This window comes from Pogona vitticeps, chromosome 5 (genome assembly GCF_051106095.1).
Source record: "Pogona vitticeps strain Pit_001003342236 chromosome 5, PviZW2.1, whole genome shotgun sequence".
Lineage (NCBI taxonomy): Eukaryota > Metazoa > Chordata > Lepidosauria > Squamata > Agamidae > Pogona > Pogona vitticeps.
In genome coordinates, this window is record NC_135787.1 from 110,985,329 (window position 1) to 111,009,848 (window position 24,520).

At 40.0% G+C, this 24,520-nt stretch overlaps 1 protein-coding gene across 8 annotated transcripts in view; it reads right to left on the reverse strand.

The window, feature by feature from the left end:
- The window catches only part of FRMD4A (FERM domain containing 4A), a 605,541-nt gene that overhangs the window by 90,822 nt on the left and 490,199 nt on the right, over positions 1 to 24,520 (reverse strand). For all 8 annotated transcript variants that reach the window (XM_073000747.2, XM_073000748.2, XM_073000749.2 and 5 more), the window contains 4 exons: positions 23,955 to 23,977; positions 9,613 to 9,696; positions 1,566 to 1,631; positions 579 to 636 (listed from right to left, as the gene is read on the reverse strand). In XM_073000747.2, coding sequence (XP_072856848.1) covers positions 579 to 636; positions 1,566 to 1,631; positions 9,613 to 9,696; positions 23,955 to 23,977 — 231 coding nt within the window. The remainder of the gene's footprint in view (positions 1 to 578; positions 637 to 1,565; positions 1,632 to 9,612; positions 9,697 to 23,954; positions 23,978 to 24,520) is intronic.

A 24,520-nucleotide genomic window follows, 5' to 3' on the forward strand; every position in this document is an offset into this window, starting at 1 on the left:
AAAGAGGAACTGAAAGGAAGATGGAGGAGGTGGGGCTTATATACCCCGCCGGGGGGAGCTAATTGACTCTTTTTTCTTAAGCTCTAGAATCTTCTGGACTTTCCTGCGCAGGCGCAAGATAACCCATTTGTGTGCATTCACAGAGACCACTACGAAGAACCTGATATTTTCAATATACTCCAGATCAAACAACAAGTGACAACCTGAATATCAACTGCAGTTATTTATGTAATATAAAAACCTGAAAATACCTGGTTTATTCCATGGATTGCCAATATATCCTAGTATATGCAACACTTTACAATAGTAACTCAATCATTTGATGTTGCAATTAAAATAGTTAATGTCACTGAAACATTGGCTAAAGCAGGTTAAACTCTTTAGCATGTACAATTACATTTGACAGTTCCATTATGTACTTTATGTGCATGAATTATTAAACTATTAAAGCCATTTATTCATCTTAACACCTGAGGCAAAATAAAAGTTTAAGTACAGGTAAGTGTTCATGAGGAAACATTACTTTTCAGGACCGAGCAAGTCATTAAATTTAGTAACACTTTTCAGTTGGTACATACCTTGACTGCGTAATAGTGGACTCCATATGTTGGCAGCGATTCTACAATGCTCATGTAACTGTAGAAATAAGCATTAAAATGTCATAAATCTAAACAGCAAGGGAATGCAGAAACAACACGTTCCATTGGAATCCAACCACCAACTGTAGCGTGTGCAGCTACTAATGATGTCATATTTTCTTAGCCTAAACATTAGGAGAGAACTCATAGTACTGTGCGGGACACAAAGGCATGTTTTATTTTTATTAATCCTGAAGAAGAACAGATAGGACTACTAGAAGGAACAGTAAGAAATAACATTTGGATCCTCAAGCAACATTAAGCATCATTATTTGATCTATTTTGTGAAATACAGATACTATATACGAGTATTCTGAATTAATGTGCTATTTACTTGGGTGCCACTTTTCAAATGTTTCCCAATTAAATCTAAACCAAGATGGACATATCTGGAAGAGTACTTCTAATCTGAAAAACACACACACTAAAACAGTGGCTTTCAATCATTTGCCCTTCAGGGATCTCTTTGGGCAAAATAAATATCCACTGATTACCTCGAGTGTATCTGTCACAACAGACCTGTAAGCTGTAGAAGCTTTGGGGAAGTGTATTTTAGGTTACATGTTTAGCTTTTGGTAGGACTCACTGCTGTCCTGCTTCAACTCAGTGCTCCAACTGAATACATGCAATGCTCCCCTGGAACTCTGGATTGTAGGGAAAGACAAGTATCGTAACAGTGATACTAAAAGTTGCAATAGCAGTATAGCTAAGGAAACTTGTCTATCTATATTGATAACTTAGTTAAAGAATCTCTAATAAGCTTCAGAAGGACTTCAGAATTTCCTGAAAACCATTGTATTAAAACACATACCAAAATGCTATATAGGAAACATGAGAAACAATTATATTAACATTTGCAACACCCAATGGATTTTACACTCCAGAGATAAAGGTAATCACAGTATAGTATCCCCCTTTCCAACTTACTTGACAATGGCTTGGCCTCTGGTCTGCCCGTTTAGCTTCTTATAATGCTCAATAACTCGGTCCTCACTTTGAAGGAGAGAAACAGAATCTTATTACCTTTGGCACACACAGCTGAAAAAATAGCGAAGAACATCCACTGCAGAAAAGGTATCTCATAAAAGCATGTTTAGCAATCCAAGGAATCTCAAGATATTTCTGCACATACTAAGCAATGAAAAGAAAATTTTAAAAAAATATGAAAAAAGAAATTAGCCAACACATTATAAGCATGGTTGTTGTGGGTTCTTCAGGCTCTTTGGCTATGTTCTGAAGGTTGTTCTTCCCAACATCTCGCCAGTCTCTGTGGCCGGCATCTTCAGAGGACAGGAGTAGCTACTCCTCTCCTGTGAGGATGCCGGCCACAGAGACTGGCGAGACATTGGGAAGAACAACCTTCAGAACACGGCCAAAGAGCCCGAACAACCCACAAGGACTATTAGATCCCGGCCGTGAAAGGCTTTGAGAATGCACATTATAAACACTATGCTTACACTGTACTGAAATGCTTCTTTGCAAATGAAGAGTGTACATTCTTCATTTAAAAGGTGCCAAGCATTTTTGTTTTTCTTTTAAATTTTCATTTCAAATAGAACAAGAGTTATAGAAGCGGAAATGCAGCAAAACCAGAACTCCATATCAAGAAATACACAAATAATCCTAGCTCCTTTATTTTATGATACAACATGTTACCTCATGCTGTTCCATGTCAGAAATTATGATAAAGTTTCATGTGTTATCTAGCTTGGAGAAAGGCATCTCTGTTGAGAGATCTGCATAAACTGGACACTCAGGTTTATGTATATGAGATGCTCTTATGGACATTGCTTGTCTATGACTTTATATACATGCAACAATGGCAATCTTTTACTGGTAATATCTTGCGTAGTCCTAAGCTTGGGAGTAGAAGCCATTGGAACTATAGTAACATACAAAGCCATTGCCTTTTCCAGAGAGTTTCATTTTCATAATTGTTGGGAGAAATGCAGTGGGATATAGATATTTAGGACTTCTCCCTCTCCATTTAACTTGTTAGTGTCTCAGTTCCACCAAAGTATTTAATTGTGGAGTTTGGCTTTCTTTAAAAAAATGCTTTGAGAGGCAAACTGGTATCTCTCTCTTCTTTTTGTGTTCCCCTCTCCAGAACAAGACAATTCAATTCATATAACCAACTGGAGACTTTTAAAAGAAGTCTTACTAATACATACATTTTGGGCTTTTACACTGTTCCTGCTATCAAACACGTTAAGGTTCTATTCAGAGACACCATTATACTACAGCTCGGGGTAGTTTAGCAGGCTGGATAGCTCAGTGGTTTAGGTCAGTTGTCCCAAACCTTGGGCCTCCAGATGTTCTTGGACTACAGCTCCCAGAAGCCTTCACCACCACCTCTGCTGGCCAGGATTTCTGGGAGTTGAAGTCCAAGAACATCTGGAGGCCCAAGGTTGGGGACCACTGGTTTAGGTATCTACAGGCTGGGAGTTTGGGTCCCCGCTGTGCCTCGTGTGAATAGAGCCAGCTTTGAGTGGCTCTTGGGCAAGCTGCACAGTCCCAGGCTGCCCCCAGAAGGAGGGAATAGTAAACCAGTTCTGAGTATTCTCTACCTGAAAAACTCTGGCAAGGGTCACCGTAAGTCAGAATTGACTCGATGATACATGATTATTATAATTAAGGCTAATTCAATTGTATTTGCAGTGATGTCTAAATCAGGACAATGTGGTCTGCCACCCATCCATTCCATCAGAGTCTGAAATCATAGTTAGAAGTACATTTGAAAGCCATTATTTATGCCAATGATTGTTTGGTGTAACATGAATTGACAAAACATTATTACAACTACTCCTTAGCCTCCAGAGTAGCCTAATAAAATATGTGTTTAGGACAGTTAAACATCTCTAAATAATGGCTAGCTTGTACTGTCTGAGTTCTAAACAAGGTTGGAACAAGACAAAATTTCAGGCACAGAACCTATTTTGCTCTTAATTTCTGCAGAAAAGCACAATTTCAGACAAGGAAAAAAACCTGGAAGGCTTCATCTGTCAAATTTCAGCTGTTCACCTTTTTAGTTGTGCAATGGGGTTACTGACAGTTGTTCAGTAATGAACAGGACCACCTGCTAACACAGCAGTAGTTCCAAATGGTCTGCATTTTGGTGACATGTACTGTAATGCAAATTCATTCATAATGCAATAGTACTTCAGGTCTTGATATGCACAAAAATGGTACAGAACTGAAGTGCCCTCACATGATTATCAGCTCGTATCCATCCATATGAACTTTTAAAATCATGTAAACAATACTGGACAGAAGACAGTTTAAAATATTGTTTACAATGTATAGATCAAAACATCAGACTGACAACCCCAACACTGGCTGCTCTTAAGAAAAACCAAGATTACCATCTGAACTCAGAATCTATTTATCATTTCAAACCATGGTTTCAATTCCCCCAGACTGAAGTCTTAAGGCAATTGTTTCATATGTTTCTGGGTATGGGACTGCAGCATCCACTGCATTTTTGTTTTGCAATACAAGTAGAGAATCGTTATTTCTACAGAGGATTTAGACAATTCTCAGAATTACTTGCTGTTAGCTATGCTAGATGAAGCTGCTGAAATATGTGGAGCATCAACACTCCAGTCCTGCTCCTATGTTTGAAATCCAGTGCTGGCAACCCTAATTTGCTGACCCTGCTTTTCTAGAATGGGGCAAAAAGTCCTAAAACATTTTTAAAGGGTTTTAAATTCATAAACGACTCTAGAGTGGTACTCAGAGTAAAACCAACCAACTAACCTGCTTGTATTATATAATCTGAGCAAGAATACATAGATGAGCAATAATGAATAGATAAATACAAAATATATGCAATCTGTACCCTCCAATATTTGTTTAATATTGCATGTTGATCACCATTTATCATTATATAATACTGTTCCTTCAAATTACTAATTCTGTATCTAGGAAAGAAGTGAAACTTCTCTTTGATACAGTTGCCAAAGACTCAGCCATCAAAGCAAAAAGCTATCATTTGCTGAAGTCACAGGGTTTTATTACTCCGTGGGGGGGGGGGAACCCATAAACTTTTAAATCCTGGCCTGATCCTGCAAGCCTTGTTCACAGAACTTGCCCTTTTACCCTTTCTCATCGAAGAAGCCCGGTCAGATTATTTATACCAGAAACTACTTGGAGGAATTTTAAAAATGGCTTGTGGATCTTTGCAAATAGTTGTAAACTCCCTATCTTAAAATGTCTCCTCATTTGGGGAAAAATAGTGACAAAAATGTAAACTGGTCATCAGACAACTGTGATCAACTCAGGCCTAGTTAAGAAGAACAGCTGATAAAGTGCTAGAAATCCATTTCTCTATTCTCTGACTCCACGCTGCAGGAAATAGATCACATGAATTAATGAATTGTCTAAATAACAATTAGAAAACTTACAGATGGAAAATTAGCTCTCAGTGAGAGGGGATCTAGCCTTGTTACCATCATATCCCCCCCCCCCAAAAGAAGCATTCAACCATACAGTTTTCCCACTTGGAAACTAAAGAGTGTTGCTGTTCTTATGTGTCATCAAGTCACTTCTCACTCACGTCATTCCTATGAATTAATGATCTCCAAAGGTCCTTTTATCAACAGTCCAGCTCAACTCTTGCAAACTAAAGGCCATGTCTTCATTTAAGTCAATCTAATGTCTTCTTTGCGAACTGCCTTTTTCTAGTATTTTAACTTTTCCTGTGAGCCTTGCCTTCTCATAAATTGTCCAAAATAGGATGATCTCAGTTTACTATAATGAAGTGTATGGTTCAGTTCAGCAACACACTTTAACTGAAACATACAGTCCAGTTTTAACACCTGCTCTTTGTGTGAACTAGGCTTGAGAAGCAAAGGTGGAAATTTTAATAAACAGTGGGGAAAAGAAATTAGCACTGTATATTCACTGACAAAAGACATTTACCTCTACAATATTATTACATTTCTTAGACAAAGCAAGAGCAATGGAAAAGACGTGGTGAGGCAGAACCACGTCTGCAGCTTTCAAAAGCATTTTGTATGGAAAAGTCTTGAGATCATCACAGTTTTATTGAAAGTTAATAGCACTTACGGTAACAATGACAGCTGGCAATGGCACTGCATTTGAAAATTACTAAATGTGCTGTCTTTATAAAAAGCCACACTGGCTAGCAGATACTACCACAGACCCTACACCTCGTGGACTAAAGGGGACCACACACCAAAACAGCAGGGGACAGCTTCATCAGTCAATTAGCTTCCTGTGCCTCCAGATAAATCTAGACTTGGCACAGGTTTACAAGCAAGTGTGTGCATGTTCCAAGCTGGGCTCTTAGGTACATTTTGGGAATTTTTGCTGGTAGACTTAGAAATAGCGTTAGAATGTTGTGGGTTAAATGCTCTACAACACTGCTCCAGTTCAATGCTAATGTTAGAGAATTATTCCCTGGTTCAGTAAAACGGGTCAATCCTCCAATGTGGAGGGGGAACGAATAAATAATGATTCCTAAACCACAAAATGAAAATCATACTCCCTTACTGTCATCAAATTACCAGACTGAAAAAATTAAAGGAGCAGCAGATAAGAAAACTTCCTGCCCACAGCTGGGCTTGAAGCCTAATGCTTTAAAGAGAAACATGAAAGAGGCATCAGCCACAAAACCGCCCAGCCTCTCTTGCCTTTATCAAACAACATTTCCCCAAATAAATCCATATTTGCACTGATGAAAGGGATGGGGCAGGCAGACAGAATTATCTATCCTTAGGGCATTCTGAATTTAAATAGTACGCTGCCATCTCTTCAAATCTGCCAATAGGTTTCATTCACAGTTTACAAGAATAGAATAAATTACAACAATATTCGGATTTGATAAAGCCAGTATAGTCTAATGGTTAAGAATGTCAGATGAGGAAAAGGGACACCCAGCATTGTCATAAAGTTTACTCGGTATCCTCAGGCTAATTAGTATTATTCAGCCAGATCTATGTTATAGTAATCTTTCTGGAATAAAATAGGCAGAATGGAACCATTTAAATGTGCCTGGCTCCTTTAAATTTTACAAAGGAGCCAGGTACATTCCTCTCTGTTTTTTCTTGCAACCCCACTACCATCACAGGCGCATTTAGCAAGGAGCCAACAGAGGGCATTTTCAGTAGCTTCTCCCAGGCTTTGGAATTCCTCGCCAATAGTTCAGTATTCTGAATGGTGCCTGGAAATAGCACAATTAATCTGTTTTAGAAAGGAAGCTCCCTATAACTAGCCCCAGTCAGCAATCTGGCTGAACTGTTTCGAATCAGCTAAAGTTCTCCAGTGCAGGCCTGCGTTGACGATATTACAGTGATTCTGTCACAATGTAATTATATCATACACCACTGTAAGCCAAATCAGACATCTCCAGGAATGGGCACAGGCCATGGTGGAGACCTAGGCATCTAGACTCTAGGATGAATCCAGGAGTACACCCGAGTTACAATCCTGAGTTTTCAGGGGAAGCATAACCCCATCCCACCCAGGTTGAATCCCTATTTCTTGATCTGCCTTTCAAATGAGCAGGAGCAGCGTTGTCTTGTCTGGATTAAGCTTCAACAGGTTCCATTCCTGGGTATGGGCAGTGGGTTAGAATGGAAACAGATTCCTCAGATATAGATAGAAAGGAGTGCCAGAGTTCAGCTTCATCTGCATACTGCTGACATCAAACTCCAAAACTCCAGACAGCCTCTCCCATATGTTAAATAGCCTAGGGGACAAGGCAAATCCTTGGGCCAATACACAGGCCAATGCTCAAGGTATAAAACATGAGTCCTCCAATACCACCTCCTGAGATCACAATCTAGGAAGAACCGGAGCCACCAAGGCCTATTCCAGAGAGGTTACCCAAAAGGATACCATAGTTGATCAAGGTCCAGGAGAACAGACAGGAACATAGTCTCCTGCCCAGTTCATCATGTGAGTCACAAGATGACAAAAATTTTTTCCATCCCATACCCAGGCATGAAACCAGGTAATTCATTTCATCCAAGGATCTCTGGAACTGGGGGACCACTACATATTCAAGCATCTTTCCGAGGCATTGAACATTGGAGACTGATTAGTGGTTATCCAGCAAGGTGGGGTCTAAGGAGCCTTTTTTCCATCAAGGGCCTAATAGCTGCCCTTTTTAGGTGGATTGGAATCCTGTCTTCTTGAAAGGAAAAATTCACTACTCCCTTTACCCTTTAAGTCAGATCTCCCATAGCTGCATTGATGAGCCAGGACGGGTAAAAATTTAGCATGGCAATGGCAGTCTTCACCTCTTCAAGGATTCTGTCTGTCAGTGACAGCATCCAAGTTGGAATGGATTGAAGCAATTTTATCCATGAAGTGCTGTTCCATTTCTCATTAGTATAAATCCTTCCTATAAATCCTGATGTTTTGCTTCACTGCTCTGGTCTACATTGTAGTACGGTAGGCAATGAGACTCACAGCAAAACTTGGAACAGCAATTCAGTTTTCAAGTTACCACTTCCAGAAACTCTTATCCACAATAATCACAGATAATGTTGATTGGGAGATTCTAAGAGGTGTAGTCCATGAAAATAGTTTTGCCAATCTGTGCTTCCTAAGTACATCAATTCCTACAAACATTTACTAAGGTGTAAGACCTATTTAACTTAGTAGGATATACATCTCTGTAAACTGTTGAAGGAACATACCAAGACATGCTGAATTAAGTCTTAGAAAAGAATATCACAATTTTGTTATCACTGTTTGAAAACTCTTTCTAGAAATTTATGATTTATACTAACTATAAGCTCAGAAGGACCACAAAGATGATCACATCCAACCTGTTGCCAAAGCAGAAAAGGTACGTAACATCAGAGCAAAGGGATATTCCCCCTTTTAATTACAATTCCCATAAATCCTTCAGCTTCCATTCATTCTTCATTGCTTCCTATGTACCATTTGCAGGCAACTTTGCAAACAGATTTCAGTTTTCTAAAACATAGCCAGGTTTTCCCTCAACTACAAAATGTACACGTGAATTCAGAGAGAATGAGTATTTATTTCATATATTTATGAGCATCTGTCAATTGGTGGATCGCTAATCACACTGAAAATCTCTCATCTTGCAAAACAATCATCCAGAACAGTGACTGCATATGGTTTGCCTTATATTTTTGGTTCCATGAGGAACGAATCTTACTTTGTTTTCAGTAAAAGCTCTGGCACAACATATGAGCATGCCTGGGTAACATGTCTGAAGTGTGGGTAAAAATCCAGCCAAACAGGCAATATTTAGGGTCATGTGCACCCACCACTGTATTATTTATTTAATCAACTTCTATATCATGTCCCAGATTCTAACAATACCTAAAAGGTAAGACTTGGAAAGTTAGGCTACATAAACTGTTGAATGTGTATCTTGTCTGAATCTTGTGCACATCTGCTTTGTAAACATTCGGATCCTTCTGAATGAAAGACTGATCATAATTTGTAAAGTGGTGCAAGAAGTTATGCCTTGGAGTTGAATACTGTTCTGCGTTTCCTTGATCTGTGTGCAATGAATGCAGTGAGTTCAAGAAGATCTTTCTTCTTATAGGGAACTAATCTCCAATTTCTCCTGAAGTGGTAAACATATGCCTGGGCTATATTATTTCAGGCTGCTGGTAGAAAAAACCTGGCTATGCAAGAAGGATTCTGGAGGCTGTACACTAAAAAAGCAATATATCCAAAAGCAACATATATAGGGGCCCACATGAATGAATGGTTCTCTATCAAAACAAAATAAAAGAAATAAACATTCCTGGACAATGTATTTCTGGAAATGGGGGTCCTCAGGGGTCTCTGACTGAGAATTCTCAACTGCCAAAGAAAATTACCATGGATTTTTTTAAAAAGAAACCATTACATTTTAAGCCATTAGAATACTGACACAGTAAATTAATGGTGTAGTCATACTGACTGCTATTACTCTTAAATAAATGAGTTGCAAATGCTTCTAAATAGTGGGAGAGCTTACCAGTAAGCAAGAGACGGGTGTTCCTTAAGTGCTTGGGTTGGAAGAGCTGGAAGTTTCTTTAAATCAGTCCTTACAACTTCATTGCTAGAAAAGAGAGAATCCGAAAAAGGAGAATAAGTCCAGAAGAAAATTTCATTAACCATGAACGTTTGCTATAGCTTGACTGAATAGTCGGGCTTAAACATCTGTTCTCCCTTAATGAAATGCTGTGGGGGCAGCCCCCCTCCTGCTTCTCTTTATTTATTTTGCATTAGGGAGCATAAGAACCTTTCCAGTACTGTATAGTACCAAAATTGCAGCAAAGCTATCACAGATGTCTAGGTTTCTTTCATCCTCCATTTCACAATAGCAGCTCCGAAGATAAAAAACACAACAGTGTGTTTTCAGACAGAGCGAGCCTGTGGGGAAATCTGCCTGATGTAGGAATTAGGGGGCAGGGGAAGATACACAAGATATTCTCTTCGCCACTTCCAAAGTGCTGCAGAATGCAGAGAATTAGACCTCAGCCTGGTACTCCTGTCTTAACAAGCCTCTCTTTCCTTTACCTCCCAGGGTTGCTGGAAGAAGGGGGCGGGGATTGCTTTTGTGTGAGAAAAAACTAGGGGAAATGTGAACCTTAGCACTACAGAGGGAAGAGAACCATCTGCAAAGGTTCAGAAAAACAGAATTAATAAGTTGAATTCCTAGAACAGTACAGCAACATTGCAGAGTGGGTAGCATTGCTTACTTATATTTTGACTGGGCCTTAGTTGCCATTTTCATCAATTAACTGATCTCCTAAATCTCTGTATGAACATCAATTTATCTCTAAACAGAAAAGCATTCTTTGTAGAAGGACATGAATAATATTTAGTGTGTCTCTTCTAAATATGTCACCTACATTGTTTGAAAGTATGTATTTTAAAAATCTGCAGCTTACATGGCAAAGAACTGTAAACTGGCCAAAATGATTGCTCATCTCCCAGCCCTAGCTTGGATTCTTTCCAGCTTGTTTTTCCAGGGGTTCAACAACCACTCTCATATAGTATGCGAGTATCCAAATATATAAATACCTTCTCAAAAGAGCTGGAAAACTTGTAAAGGTCAGAAAACAACACAGTACACTTGCCAGTAATGATGACACATGCCCGATTTAAATTAAAGACCAACAATAAGCAAACAAACACAAAGGTAGCCCCAAATTCAATTACTAGTCCAAACTTGAACAGACCTATGGAACCAATGGGATGTGCATACGTTCTGAATTATCATTATCAGTAAGTCTATTCTAGTTGGAACTAGCCAGCAATACATTTAAACATTTTCAGTCTGCTATACTAACATATATCGGGGAAGTCTATGTCTGTGAAATTGGTGCTTGGACAAAGGCTCCTGGCATGATGATTGAAACTGAGTAAGGTACTTGCAATACACACAACAAACCACATTCCACACAAAATGGACAATTGCTGTTGTGGTACAATGTGAAGGGGGGAGAGAAGAGGAATTTACATGTATAAAACAGTGGTTTGAATGCTGGGCAAGTTGCACAGACCTAAAACAGAAGCAATGTTTTTAGAAAACATGTGTAGTCTACAGATTAAAAACAGATGCATGTTCGTTTTAAGAAGAAAAATATCTAGAACAGCACCTAGTATTCAGTTTAAATAATATCACAATTTATGTAACTGTTCTTGCTGAGACAAGCAAGTCTCCCTTCATCTACAATAGATATCAGTTTTGCTTTGTTACTACACTTTTGAAAAGGCAGGAAAGCCAATGTTTATACAGTATTCTAAAAGGCAGCTAAATCTTTCTTTGCCTCTCTTATAGATGAACTTTTCCTGGGCGAGCTATCACCAGTACAGGCCTCTTTGGTTGTTTGCCTAAATCAAACAGGGGAATGTCTGGGGCTGCTGGATAGCTCAGTGGTTTAGGTTGTTGGCTGCGAAGCCAGAGGTTGGGAGTTCAATTCCCCACTGTGCCTTCTTGACAGGGGCTGGACCTGATGATCCACAGGATCCCTTCCAGCTCTGCAGTTGTAATGAAGAGCAGGGAGTTTCTAGAACACAGATTACAAGTCAAAGAGACAACTGCCATACATATATAAATCCCTATTAATATAATACCTTCTTGAGGTTTTGCGTGTCAGAACCTTTGCTGAATCACTAGCAACAGAATAAAATTTCCCATTTTTAGATCCCTGTTTCAGAGGGTGGTTTTTAAATATCATGACAGAGATGGGCACAAATCACAAAAATTGTGATCCAAGTTGATTTGTGATTCATCAAGGTCGACAAATTGCAAAGTAAAAACTTTTTGCAATGAACAGATTTGTCAATTTGTTTCTGACTTTAAAACCATATAAAACACCCCCTTCCCGACAGCTAGAAACACCAATTTGCAGGGAAGCTTTCCCTGACTCTCCTCTACAAGCCCTGCAAGTTTGGTGAAGTCTGATTTTCGGACATCTGATTTATACACCCCCAGGCACCTAGAGACACCAAAAACAACAGAGAAGCTTCTGATGACTCTTCTCTACAATCTTCCAAGGATTGGTGAAGACTGGGTTTCAGATGTCCAAGTTATACATCCACAAAGTGGGTCCCCCCAACAAAGTGCTCTTTAGCAGCAACCCAATCTCCACCAAGAGTAAGGGAAAGCTTCTCTGTCATTTTGGTGTCTCTAGGCGCCTGGAGGGAATTTTCCTGGGAGGCCCTCTTTGTGAGTGTATACCTTGGGCATCTGAAACCCTATCTTTCTAAAAATTCCAGGGAATGTAGAGGAGGGTCAGAGGAAGCATCCCTGCTAATTTGGTACCTCTAGGTGCCGGGGGGGGCTGTTTTATAGTCAAATGAATCAATGAATTGAAAATTGCTAAACATTCATTGATTCAGAGTTGTGGGGGCACTGATTTGTACAAATATGAATCAAAGGATTAGCACATTTTTTGAATGAATTTGATGATTCATTTTTTTAAAAATTCATGCCAAATCTCTAATCATAAAGCCAACTCTGGATTGTCCAAACAAGGAATTCCTGCTTAGGGTGGAAGTAAAGTATTGGAAGGCTGAAGCATGTAACATGACAGTTGTTGAAACACTTTTTCTAAGGGCCAAAGTAGTACATGACTTGATAGCAACATGATCTTATCTATGTTTCTGTCAAATTCACATGTAAAGTATATGAGTTTTCAAAAAAAGAATTTAAAAACATGGAACAAAGAACAGAAGTGAAGTAAAACCACCCCTTCCTGTTATGCTTAAAATATTACTACCAATATGTATCTGCTGCCTGAAGCAATCCAAACTGAGTGCAAACTGCTTGAAGTTGAAGATGGCCAAGTGCAGTGAGGCAGTGAAAGCAGGTATGAGGAAATTGTTTCCCATAATAGTCTATCTCTGTCAAAAATGAAAACAACATTTTATATGTAAATAGGATGTATACATGAGTAAATTACAAATAGCTGACACATCATGTTTGGTTTGTTCACAAGTCACTTCATGCATCACTGGAAGGAGTGCAACATCAGTTAAAGAGTCTTCAGTGTCTAGCCGTAGCTGGAATTTGTTGAGGTTAAGGTTGGGGTTATGGGCCAAGGAGCCTTTTCACTGCCCTGATAGTGTGAGGCAGAGCATTTACTGTCCTGGACATTATGTGTTATACTGTGGCTTAGGCCTATAGGCTCTTTTGAAAACGTGTTTTTGTTTCTCTGTGTGACCTATGACCACAAAATGCTGGCTAGATTGTTCCTATGAGAAGACAGAGTGGGATGGCCACCTCAGGCAACTAATTATGACTGTCAAAAAGGAGCACCATTTAATTTGTTGTTACTGTATTTTTACTGCTAGGGACAGAAGGTGAGATTTCCTGCTTTCTGTATCAAAGTAACTTGGATGACATCTGTGAAGATCCTCAGTCATCCAGGTGAGGTTATCTGGAAGTTAAGTCATGGCAACTGGACTTCTTTCTTGCTAGGTTGAAACATTTTGCTACTCATCCAAGTAGCTTCTTCAGTCTGAGGAGAGCTGGTAGAGATCCTTGATATATCTTCCACATTGGTTTCACTTCCCCTGGTCTGAATAGGCTCATTAGAAGGACAAAGGACTGGGGGTGAGGGATAATCCCACTTCTGCAGTCCTTTTCCACCCATTGTCATGGGTCATTAACAGTAGTTAACAGTGGTCTTTCTGGTGTGAGTGGTCCTAATCTTTCTGGGGAAGGATTAAAGGGCAGCATAATAGCAGACAGATTGTGTCTAAGTCCTCCACCCCTGTTGAGTGAGGGGTTTTCTGTATACACATGTATGGCCTCCCTGACCCTTCCCTCAAACCACCTATCTTGGTCATCAAATGAGTGTCCTTTGTTGTTCAAATGAAGGAACACTGCTGATTGTGGTCCTGAGGCATTGCCCCTGCTGTGCTAGGCCATTTTTGTGTTTAGTGGCTGTTTGGTTTCTCCAATGTAGAGCTCCGAACACTCCTCTTTGCATTGAACCGCATATACCAGAGGTCTCAAACATCAATTTACCTGGGGGCCGCTGGAGGCACAGTCTGAGTGAGGCTAGGCTGCATCAGATTTTCTGCCAAATGGAGCAAGAGTCCAAGGAAGCTGCCCAGGAGTTTCCTTAGCCTGACTCGGGCTCCGAGGAGGAGGAGGAGGAGGAGCGAGCCCTCATTGCCAGCCACGACCCCCTCCGGCTCCTTCTTCACTACCACCACCACCACCAGCAGCAGGACGAAGAAGTGGAGAAGGGAGGGAGTGCCAGCGACCGTCTAGCCAGGGGGAGGAGGGCAATTTTTAAAAAATCCTCACAGATTTTGCCTTGCCAAAGGAGAAAAGCCCTCACCGGTACACGTGAAATTAAACAGAATGGGGTGCCCTCCCTACAAACACACATTGAGGTCCGGCAACCTTCCTCTAAGGGCCCCTCCTTAAAAAAAAGGCCCCAGCAGCTACCCCCACCACGACAGAGGAGCACCAGGTGCTGAGGCAGCCGCTGGCCGGGCAGGTGCTGGGGGTGCCGAGAAAGAGAGCCAGAGAACCGCTTCCTTGGGAGAGGCGGTGGTGGCGGCAGCTGCTTGGCAGCTTGGAGGCGCTCTTCGAGGATAAGCTGGGAGCGAGCTCTGCTCTCAGGCATCGCTCGGCGGCAGCTTGGGCGCTCGGGGAAAAGGGCCGGCAGTGCACCTTGCTGGCCGGCTCTCCCCCATGACAGCACCTCTTGCACCCTCCATCCAGAACTGCAGCCTGCCAGCCAGCCAGCCGGCAGACGTCTTGGGAGAGAGCCAGCGAGCTACGCGAGGCTTTTTTTTTTTTTTGACTCTTGACAGTAGATGATGTGTGGGCACTTTGGAGGGGGCAGGCAAGGCGGGCTATCATCTGGCCGGCTGCAAATGGGCCATATGTTTGAGACCCCGGCATATACTATATTGCTCCTATTGTGTTTTGGTATCTGGTCTTTGTGGTGGATGATTCTTTGGCTTAGTGTGTTTGTAGGTATGAAGTGCACGGGTATGCGATGTTTACCAAAAATCCTTTTGAGCTTTTCGGACACACCTGTCATGTAAGGAATGACCAGGTTCTTCTGTCAGTTCTGGGTCTCAGACTATTCCATCGTCCTCCTGGGTTGGGACATTGTCTTGATAAAGGCCCATTTTGGATATCCATAGGCCTTAAGGGCTGTCTTCAGATATCCATCTTCCTTCTTCTTGGCTTCTGTGGAGATGGGGATGTTTCCTGCTCTGTGGTTTAGCATCCTAATGACCACTAGTTTGTGTTGCAATGAGTGATGAGAATCAAATCGCAGGTATGGTCCTGACCCGACCAGATAGGCGGGATATAAATAAAATAAATAATAATAATAAATAATAATAATATTGATCAGTGTGTGTAGGTTTCCTGTAGATTTCTATTCCTAAACTGCTGTTGGATCCTACGATGACTGCATATTGCAGGAAAGCCAGCTGGTTGTCTTTGGTGTCTTCCCTCGTGAACTTGATATTTGGGTCCACTGTGTTTATGTGGTTTGTGAAGGGCCGTACTTTCCGAATCTTGATCTTCACCCAGGTGTCATCCACATACCTGAACCAATGGGTCTGAGTCATCCCCTGGAAGGTGTTTAGTGCCTTCTTTTCCATGTCTTCCATGTATAAGTTGGCAACAATGGATGACACCAGGGAACTCACGACACAGCCATGTTTCTGTGTAATAACAAACCCCTCACTGAACAGGGGTAGATGACTTAGACACAATCTGTCTCCTATTTATCTTGCTGCCCTTTCATCCGTCCCCAAAAAGATTAGGACCACACATCCCAGAAAGATGACCCATGGCAATGGGGAGAAAGGGCTGCAGAAGTGGGATTATCCCTCACCCCCAGTCCTTTGTCCTTCTAACAAGCTTATTCAGACCAAGGGAAAGTGAAACCAATGTGGAGGATACATCAGGGATCTCCTACAAATCTCCTCAGGCTGAAGAAACTACGTGGATGAGTAGCAAAACGTTTCAACCTAACAAGAAAGAAGTCCAGTTGCCATGACTGATCTTCCAGATAACTTGGATGACTTTTCAATGTTATGCATTTTAAATGGGAGACAGTGTGCAATGAAATTGTTTGGCCAAATCGTACAACTCCCTCCCTCTTTTGCTAATTCCAGGGAGGCAGCAAAACCACAAGACTTATCAAGCTCCTCCACCCTGGAACAAAACAGGTCTGCTTTAAATGGAAATTAAACCAGGAAATGTTTTCATATTGCTAAGGAGAGACATGCAAGCAGAACGGCCATGTTTACCATCACTTATTATTGTGGTGCAATAAGAAAAACCACTCTGGCTCCTGTAATCCATTAAAATGGCCTAATTGCGTAACCATATTTATCACAAGGAATAAAAATTACAAGCTTGCACATTTCCATTACACAAATACATTGCTTAGTGGCAAATAACTCATGTGCTTTCTTCCTCTCTGATTATTACCATTTACTACTATGAAGTAGGTTTTTTTCTACTTCATTACAGGTCCTGACTCAAACTGCCAATGATGGATTATTAATGGCTGCTTTTCAAAGACACTCCTATGTGGCCTGGGTTTATATTACCATACATGATATATGGTAGTACAGTGGTGCCTCACAAGACAAAAATAATTCGTTCCGCGAGACCCATCATCTTGCAAAATTTTCATCTTGCGAGGTGAGTTTTCCCTCCGATGGTGCTCGGCAAGCCTCTGAACGGAAAAAGGCAGGGGAAAAGGGTGGGAAATTCAAAAATGGTGCTGGGGAAGGCTTGCCCAGCACCATCGGAGGACTGCCAGGGGACCTCTGAAAGTGGTGATCGCAGTTGCAGGGGACCCCCACCAGTCCTCCGATGCTGCTCCCCCAGCTCCCTACCTGGCAAGTGACTTTTTCGTAGTTTTTTGACCCACAGGAACACATTAATTAAAATTCAGTACATTCCTATGGGAAAACGTACCTTACATGACGAAAATATCTTCGTCCTGCGGGGCACCAAAAACCTCACAAGACGCTTTTGTCTTGCGAGCTTTTCATTGCCAGAGGCATTCGTCTTGCGAGGTACCACTGTATTTAATCACTGGCATACAATTGAGTATTTGACAGCTGACATGCAGCAATATTGCTACTGATTGACAATTTTCATGTTTGACAGTTGCCAAATTCTTAGGCATAATAGGTGTGTTCTGTGAAGGGGCTATTTATTTTATTCATTATTTATTAAAGCTTCCCCTGCTACAAACCTATTCTAGATCAACAAATCTGATTTAAATCACATTAAATGAAGCTAATATAGTTTAAAATATACAAATAATTAAAACATTTTCAAAGTACTTTTAAAAAGGTTTAAGAACACAGATATCCCCATTTTTAAAAAAAGAAAAAGTTAATGTGTAGACATGATCCTGATCAAACGCATGGTGGTAGGGGACACTAGCTTTCCTACTGTACATGCACCATAGGGCATCTAACATCTTTCCTTCAGTTGCTATTGGCCCAGTAGGAATACTACAAGGATACCATCCAGAGCTCTAGCCTGGATAACTCCTGAATTCTGAAGTCAACAATACACATACACATACAATACACATACAGTACACATACACATACAATACACATACAATACTTAAATAATGATAGCACTATGTCTGCTCTTGTGTGTGTGTAAAAATCTAGATCCAGCTATAGTATGTATCAAATAAAATAATTGCACTGTAAATGAATTGCTGATTTTGACACTACCACTGACTTGCCAGATCAATGTGAGCCTAGCACTGTGGTCAGGCTTAGATTGTTTCCTTCCTTTTTAAATAGGTGACAATTAACCTAGGAAAGAAGAAGGGGGACAATATGATCTGTTATCTAAATAATTATTTCCTAATATGGTGCTGTCCAGATGTGTTAATTCTACTTAGAGTGATTTACAGACCTTAATAAAAATAAACCTTTATAAATTGCTCAAGTTTGTTACATTCAGTAACTTAATTTCAAAGAAGAAAACAAATAACCTTCTTCAATGTAACAATTCCCAACTTTTGCTACTTCCACCTTAGACCCCTTCTCTGAAATACTCATTGTTTACTCACTTTTAACAGAACATCCACATAACAAAATAATCAGCCCACTGCAACCCTAAAGAACAGTTATGCTTTCGAACTGATCAGTGCTGGCTAAGGTTTTCAGGCAGGTGTGTTTGTGTGCGTGCATGTCTGCGTGCATGTCTGCGTGCGTGTGTGCGTGTGTGCGTGTGTGTGTGTGTGTGTGTGTGTGAATACCCAGCAATTTGTACCATCTCTGTTATAGTTACTACTAGCAACAATAAAACTTTGAAAGGTATCAAAAAGTTAGCTGCCTTTAACTCAAGTAAAAAAAAACGCAGACAAACCCTGCCTACATGCTTCCAATATAAACACAATAAAGGAGGAGTTGCACAGAAGTTGCCTTCATTAACCCATACACTTTACATAACAGACCAGGAAATCATAAGCTTTGTGATATAGACTGCTGCAGGCAGTCAGGAAAACTGGAAACTCCCTGTGGAGACTTATCCACCTTACTTATATTTTCAAATGTGTTTAAAAGCACAAATGTTTCTCTTGTGAAATCTGCAGAATAGATACATAAGGTCAAATCTAACTTAACAAACCAAATAAAAATGCTTATAGCCCAATCATCTGCGCCTTTTGACCTTGTGACCAAACAGCAACAATTTTCAATAGTCTGATTAAATTTTTTTAAACAAAGAAATAACATTCAAAACTGACGAAAAAAGTATTCAGAGTAGTATTTAACCTGAGATGATGTAATTGTTCACTACAATGTAATGATCTGACCTTATGTTCAGAGGGAAAAACTTTTTGAAATCTTACACAAAATACATTCTTGTGAAGAACTAACTTAGGGAAGTTACACAATGATACTTTTATTGACTCCATGGTCTTCAAATAATTACTGTCTGACTCTGCTTCGAATCAATGGAATTGAAGGAGTCTACAAACAGTGATAACAAACAGTGGCTCTTCTAAATAGTGTTTTTCTTTTCCTTCTGGTATCATGGGATTATAAAACTAGCATTCCAAATCCTATTTTCCAGACATTTCTTTCCTCATATCCATCACTCTGTCTTAACAACCTGTTCAATTTTAAGTAGGTGTATCTGAACACGTACACATAAAATGACTTATTATAGCTGTTGTTGTTATTCTTTGGCTGGTATTATATAACAGATACACGTTTTAACTAAAAAGCTAAGCATCAGTTAAATATCAGTGTAAATATGTATGCTGCTCCTAATATTTGTTTGCAGCTCTGATGGTTTTATTTCAGAGATCTGCAGCTGGTTATAATGTTTTATTAAATTCCTCAGCATTTTTCCCAATGCCCGAATGACTATGGGAACCACTGAAATGTGTTTCATCCACAAGTGAGTTCTTTCTATTGGATGCCGGCAGGTTATATTTTTTACATAATGACCAGTATATTAATTTTGCAAATCTACTGGGTATAACTTTGTAGTCTGTCTGTACAATTTTGGAAAATTCACAGATGAGGTGTGATGCACTTTCATCTTTTTCTTGGCATAGTTGACATTTGCTGTTTACACTAATTCCTTGCATTTTAGCTTTCATGACATTAGTCTGAAGTTCTTGTGCAGCAAAAATCAAGCCTTCGGTTTCTTTCTTGACAAGTATCAGTTACAGCCATGTCTAAGTTAAACTGTGATCGTGTTTTCCATCAATATTTCTCAGATACTGTCCATGCAGTGGTTTATTTTCCAGCTATTTTATCAAATAATTTTTTTATATTTAACCTTCATTTCTGTTGTTTTCAAAATGCTTTCCATTTTCACTGCTTTAAGTAATTTTTCTCAACTTCTGTTAATACATTTAGGGCTTCTTTTTTCTTCTCTACTTCCTTTTGTATTTGTAGTAATTCACAACCTTAAATTTTCTGAATTGAATATAATCTGTCCACATCATGTTTTAGATATAGTGAGTGAAGCATGTTCATTAATTTTTGCACTTTTAATCTATTTTTTCTTATTCTATTGTTGTTGGTGATGATGATATTAAAAAATTTAAAATAATGAAACCATCTCACAACGTCCATGATTTAGTGATTCTCCAGACAACTGTGGGAAATCCAAATTCTGCTGTCATGCTCATGAACAGTTTGTTGTTGTTGTTTAGTCATTTAGTCGTGTCCGACTCTTTTATGACCCCATGGGCCAGAGCACGTCAGGCCCTCCTATCTTCCACTGCCTCCCGGAGTTGTGTCAAATTCATGTTGGTTGCTTCAATGACTACCATCTCCTGTTTGATCACCTCCAGCTTCCCAAGCTTCATAGAGCTTACATTCCAGGTTCCTATGTAGTATTTTTCTTTGCAGCATTGGACTTTCCTTTCACTTCCAGGCACATCCATAGCTGAGCGTCCTTTCGGCTTTGGCCCAACCACTTCATTAGCTCTGGAGCTACTTGTACTTGTCCTCCGCTCTTCCTCAGTAGCATGTTGGACACCTTCCGACATCATATCTTTTAGCCTTTTGTTTTTGATCATGGAGTTTTCTTGGCAAAGATACTGGAGTGGCATTGCCAATTCCTACTCCAGGTGGATTGCGTTTAGTCAAAACTCTCCACTATGACCTGTCCGTCTTGGGAGTCCCTGCACGGCATAGCCCATAGCTTCTCTGAATTATTCAAGCCCCTTCTCCATGACATGGCAGCAATCCATGAAGGGGTATCCAGTTAAATAGGACCAAATCCAGTGGCTCTCCTACTTACAATAGATCGCTGAAATAATCAGGATTTAAGTTAATTGTGAGTAACGTTCCATCATTTCAGTAAATCTGCAATAGGTAGGACTATGAATGAACTGAGCCCATAGGAAGAAGTCCACCAGAGGGCACTTTGTTGTCAGCCCCAAGCCTGCAGACAGCTACACTCTTAAGGCCTTTGGCTTCAGCTAACAGAGACCTCCCTTGGCACTGGCTTGGGAGATGTTTTAGAACACTCGTGAGACATAACTTTTAGAAATTCAAAGATGGCTAGGAGTGGAGATGGAAAAAGGGTTGGGCAGAAAAGGGAATGTAATCAGTACAGTAGTTGTTCGTCTAGATCAGTGGTTCCCCATCTTGGGTCCCCAGATGTTCTTGAACTGAAACTCCCAGAAACCGTCACCACTAGCCAGGATTTGGAGGAGTTTTAGTCCAAAAACATCTGGGGACCCAAAATGGGAAACACTGGTCTAGATGAATGGTGTTTACAAGTAGTTTATGAATACAGGGATGGCCTGTAAACTATGGATGCTGAAAAACTGAGACGAGAATTGAAACAGGCAAAATTGTGACATACAAACATAAACTTGAAAATCTGTACGGTTCTTTACTTATTCATATGTGCTTGGTAAGAAATAGATACTCCAAAATTCTAGCAAAATTCTTTTAGTTTTGGGTAGTGTGCTTTGCTCATAAGAATTACAGTAAAAGTGACACAAGCTGACAGCAGTCTTTTCATCTTGTTGCTCCAACCAACCAATTCACACAGTAAAATACCTAACTATTTCTCATACCCTTTTAGCCAAACAGTACTACTAATGGCTAAGCTAATTTTAAACGGTATGAGTTGAGAAATGAAAGCAAGAACAGGCATGTGTCTCTTGTCACAAACGTGTCAGGATTTCACAAGCTGTTTTGAGATTCTGAAAGTGATGTGTCAGGACCTCTCAGCACTTTCTATGGCCAAAAGTTGCCTGCATATATTTGAGTTCTTAAAGTCTGGAGAATGAAGTGTATGTGATGGCACAGTTTATACTTTTTTTAAAAAAAAGACGACGTTTTATTGGGCTGCATTGAAAGTACTAAATTTGAAAGCATGACAATTAAAAGCCCTGTGGATTAGCCTTCTGGAGCCAGAACTAAAAAGGGAAATGCAAATACAACTTCTTTGCATTTTCAGTGCAACTGTGACATCTCTGGAGCAAATGCTGCCATTAGCCTCAGTAAGGGAGTTGCCTCAGGGAGAGGGTCATGGGAGTGGCAAATTTTCTAGCTTCTACCTTTCAACCCTAGCAGGGTTTCTGTTGCTCAGGAGAACTGCTGCTACTCAGTGTAGCTTTCCTGCTTCCTAAATGGGGATGAGGATCCAGGAAAGCTGCCTGTATTAAAGCACTCTTCCCATATCGGAGTCACAACCCTCAGAGTCAGGCTGTGAGGAAGCAGCTCAATAGAATTGGTCTCCGATGGTTGCAGGGGCTGCAGCAGCAGCTTCTTCTGGCAACAGAAGGAAACCACGACTCTCATGGTGTTTTGTTTGTGTTAGGCACTGCTACCATCTTCATTCTCCTTCTAGCGGGGAATGGGTCCATACTGATATCATCCTACTTGTGTTTGTCATCCTCCTTTCCTGCAACACAACACCAATTGTCCTCAGGGCCCAGTCACTTCCAGAATGGAACAGACCTGACTGTGTGACTGGTTTTGAAGGTACACTTTCAGCCTAGTCAAAGGGCACAGATTCCTTAACAGTTGCTGGCTAATCATTAGATTTCCTAAATTGTGCTGGACTAGGCTCAGTGGCTAAATCTGTGCTGTCATGTTTGTAATCAATTTTACTTAGCCTCATGTCTACTTTATTCTTGCAAGTGTTTTTTAAAACCAGATCATCAAAGAGAACTTACTTACTTACTTACTTACTTACTTACTTACTTACTTACTTACTTACTTACTTACTTACTTACTTACTTACTTACTTACTTACTTACTTACTTACTTACTTACTTATTGATTTGATTTGTATCCCGCTCATCTGGTCTATACAACCACTCTAGGCGTCTAAAAATTACAGTGGTACCTCGCATTATGACGTTAATTCATTCCAGCGAAATTGCTGTAGAATGAAAACGTTGTAATGCGAAAATAAAAAACCCATTGAAATGCATTAAAACCCGTTTAATGCATTCCAATGGGCTAAAAATTCACCGTCCAGAGAAGAACCTCCATAGGGCAGCCATTTTCGGTGGCTGTCTTGCAAGGAATCCATCCCAGAAAACAGTGGGGAGCCATTTTATTTACCTGGCGGCCATTTTGAAACGGCCGATCAGTTGTAGGAAAATTGTCGTTTAGCGAAGAATCGTTCCCGAAGCAGGGAACCGATCGTCACAAAGCGAAAAAAGCCTATTCAGACCATTGTTTTGCGATTACAAAAGCGATCACAAAAATATCATCGTAATGCGGTTTCGTCGTAATGCAGGGCAATTGTAAAGCGGTTCACAACTGTCTATAACTATGAAGAAACTGTGACAGCTCTATAAATTATAGTAAAAATGACACATTTCCTTAGAAGTTTTCTTCTGCTGAATGGGTTGGATAGGCTATTCTATCTCTTGAACTTCACAAAGATGTCAAGCATTTATACATAACTTATAACATGGGAAGATCAGGCGGGTCTCCTCTCTTTTATCCTTTCACAGACAACTGAAGACCCATCTTTTCAGGCAGGCTTTTAACCGTCATGATTGAATCCCTGAATGCCTTCTTAGAGCTTCAGTTGCCTTATAGTTTAAGTATTTATTTAATGTTTAACTTACTATGTTTTTAATTTTATTCCTTATAATACTGTGAGCTGCCTTGCCCCCCCCTTAATCAGGAGAAAGATAGCCTATAAATAAAACAAACAAATAATAAATAAGCAAACTATTTAATTTCATATTTTAGTTCAAGCCGTTGGATGCATTTTTGGAAAAAAATGAAGAGATGAAAAAAACACAATAACCAATAATAACAGTTCTAGGAGCTATACAATAGAATTGCAGTCCAGTGCTATGATAATCACAGGAATATTCATGCAAAACTCACCTTGAAAAGTCTCCTTTTGCTTCCTGTAAAATTATAAAAAGAGAGCAAAGGCAGAAAATATTACTCAACTTGCATTTATACATGAAGAAATATATACTTTTGGATGACAAGTGTAGAAATATTAGAAAGAAGGGCTTTTTGGTGGGGATAATGTAAATAACCCTTTACTCAAATTTGGGTGTCACTACAGAATTGGATGAAAAATTTAGTTATACTACATATCTGCTGAAATCAATAGGGGTTAACGTGGTCATAAATTAACTAAAGCCACATTGAATTCAGTGGGTTTACTGTGAGTATAATGAAGTCAGGTTTCCTACAGTGTATGTCTGTCAACATTCAGGAATGTAGCCAAATATTTTGTAGGTATATCATGGTGATACCACATGCAGCTAAAGCAAACATTGGTCAACTTAACTTTTGGCAGTTTTAAGAAGTATACATCTCAGAATCCCAGATTCCCCAAAGAATCCAATGCACCTTAAATTTATAAAATAAGATTTTATACTTGGGGTCTCTGAACAGTTGAACGTGTAACTTATCTGTGATAACCCATCCTGAGAATG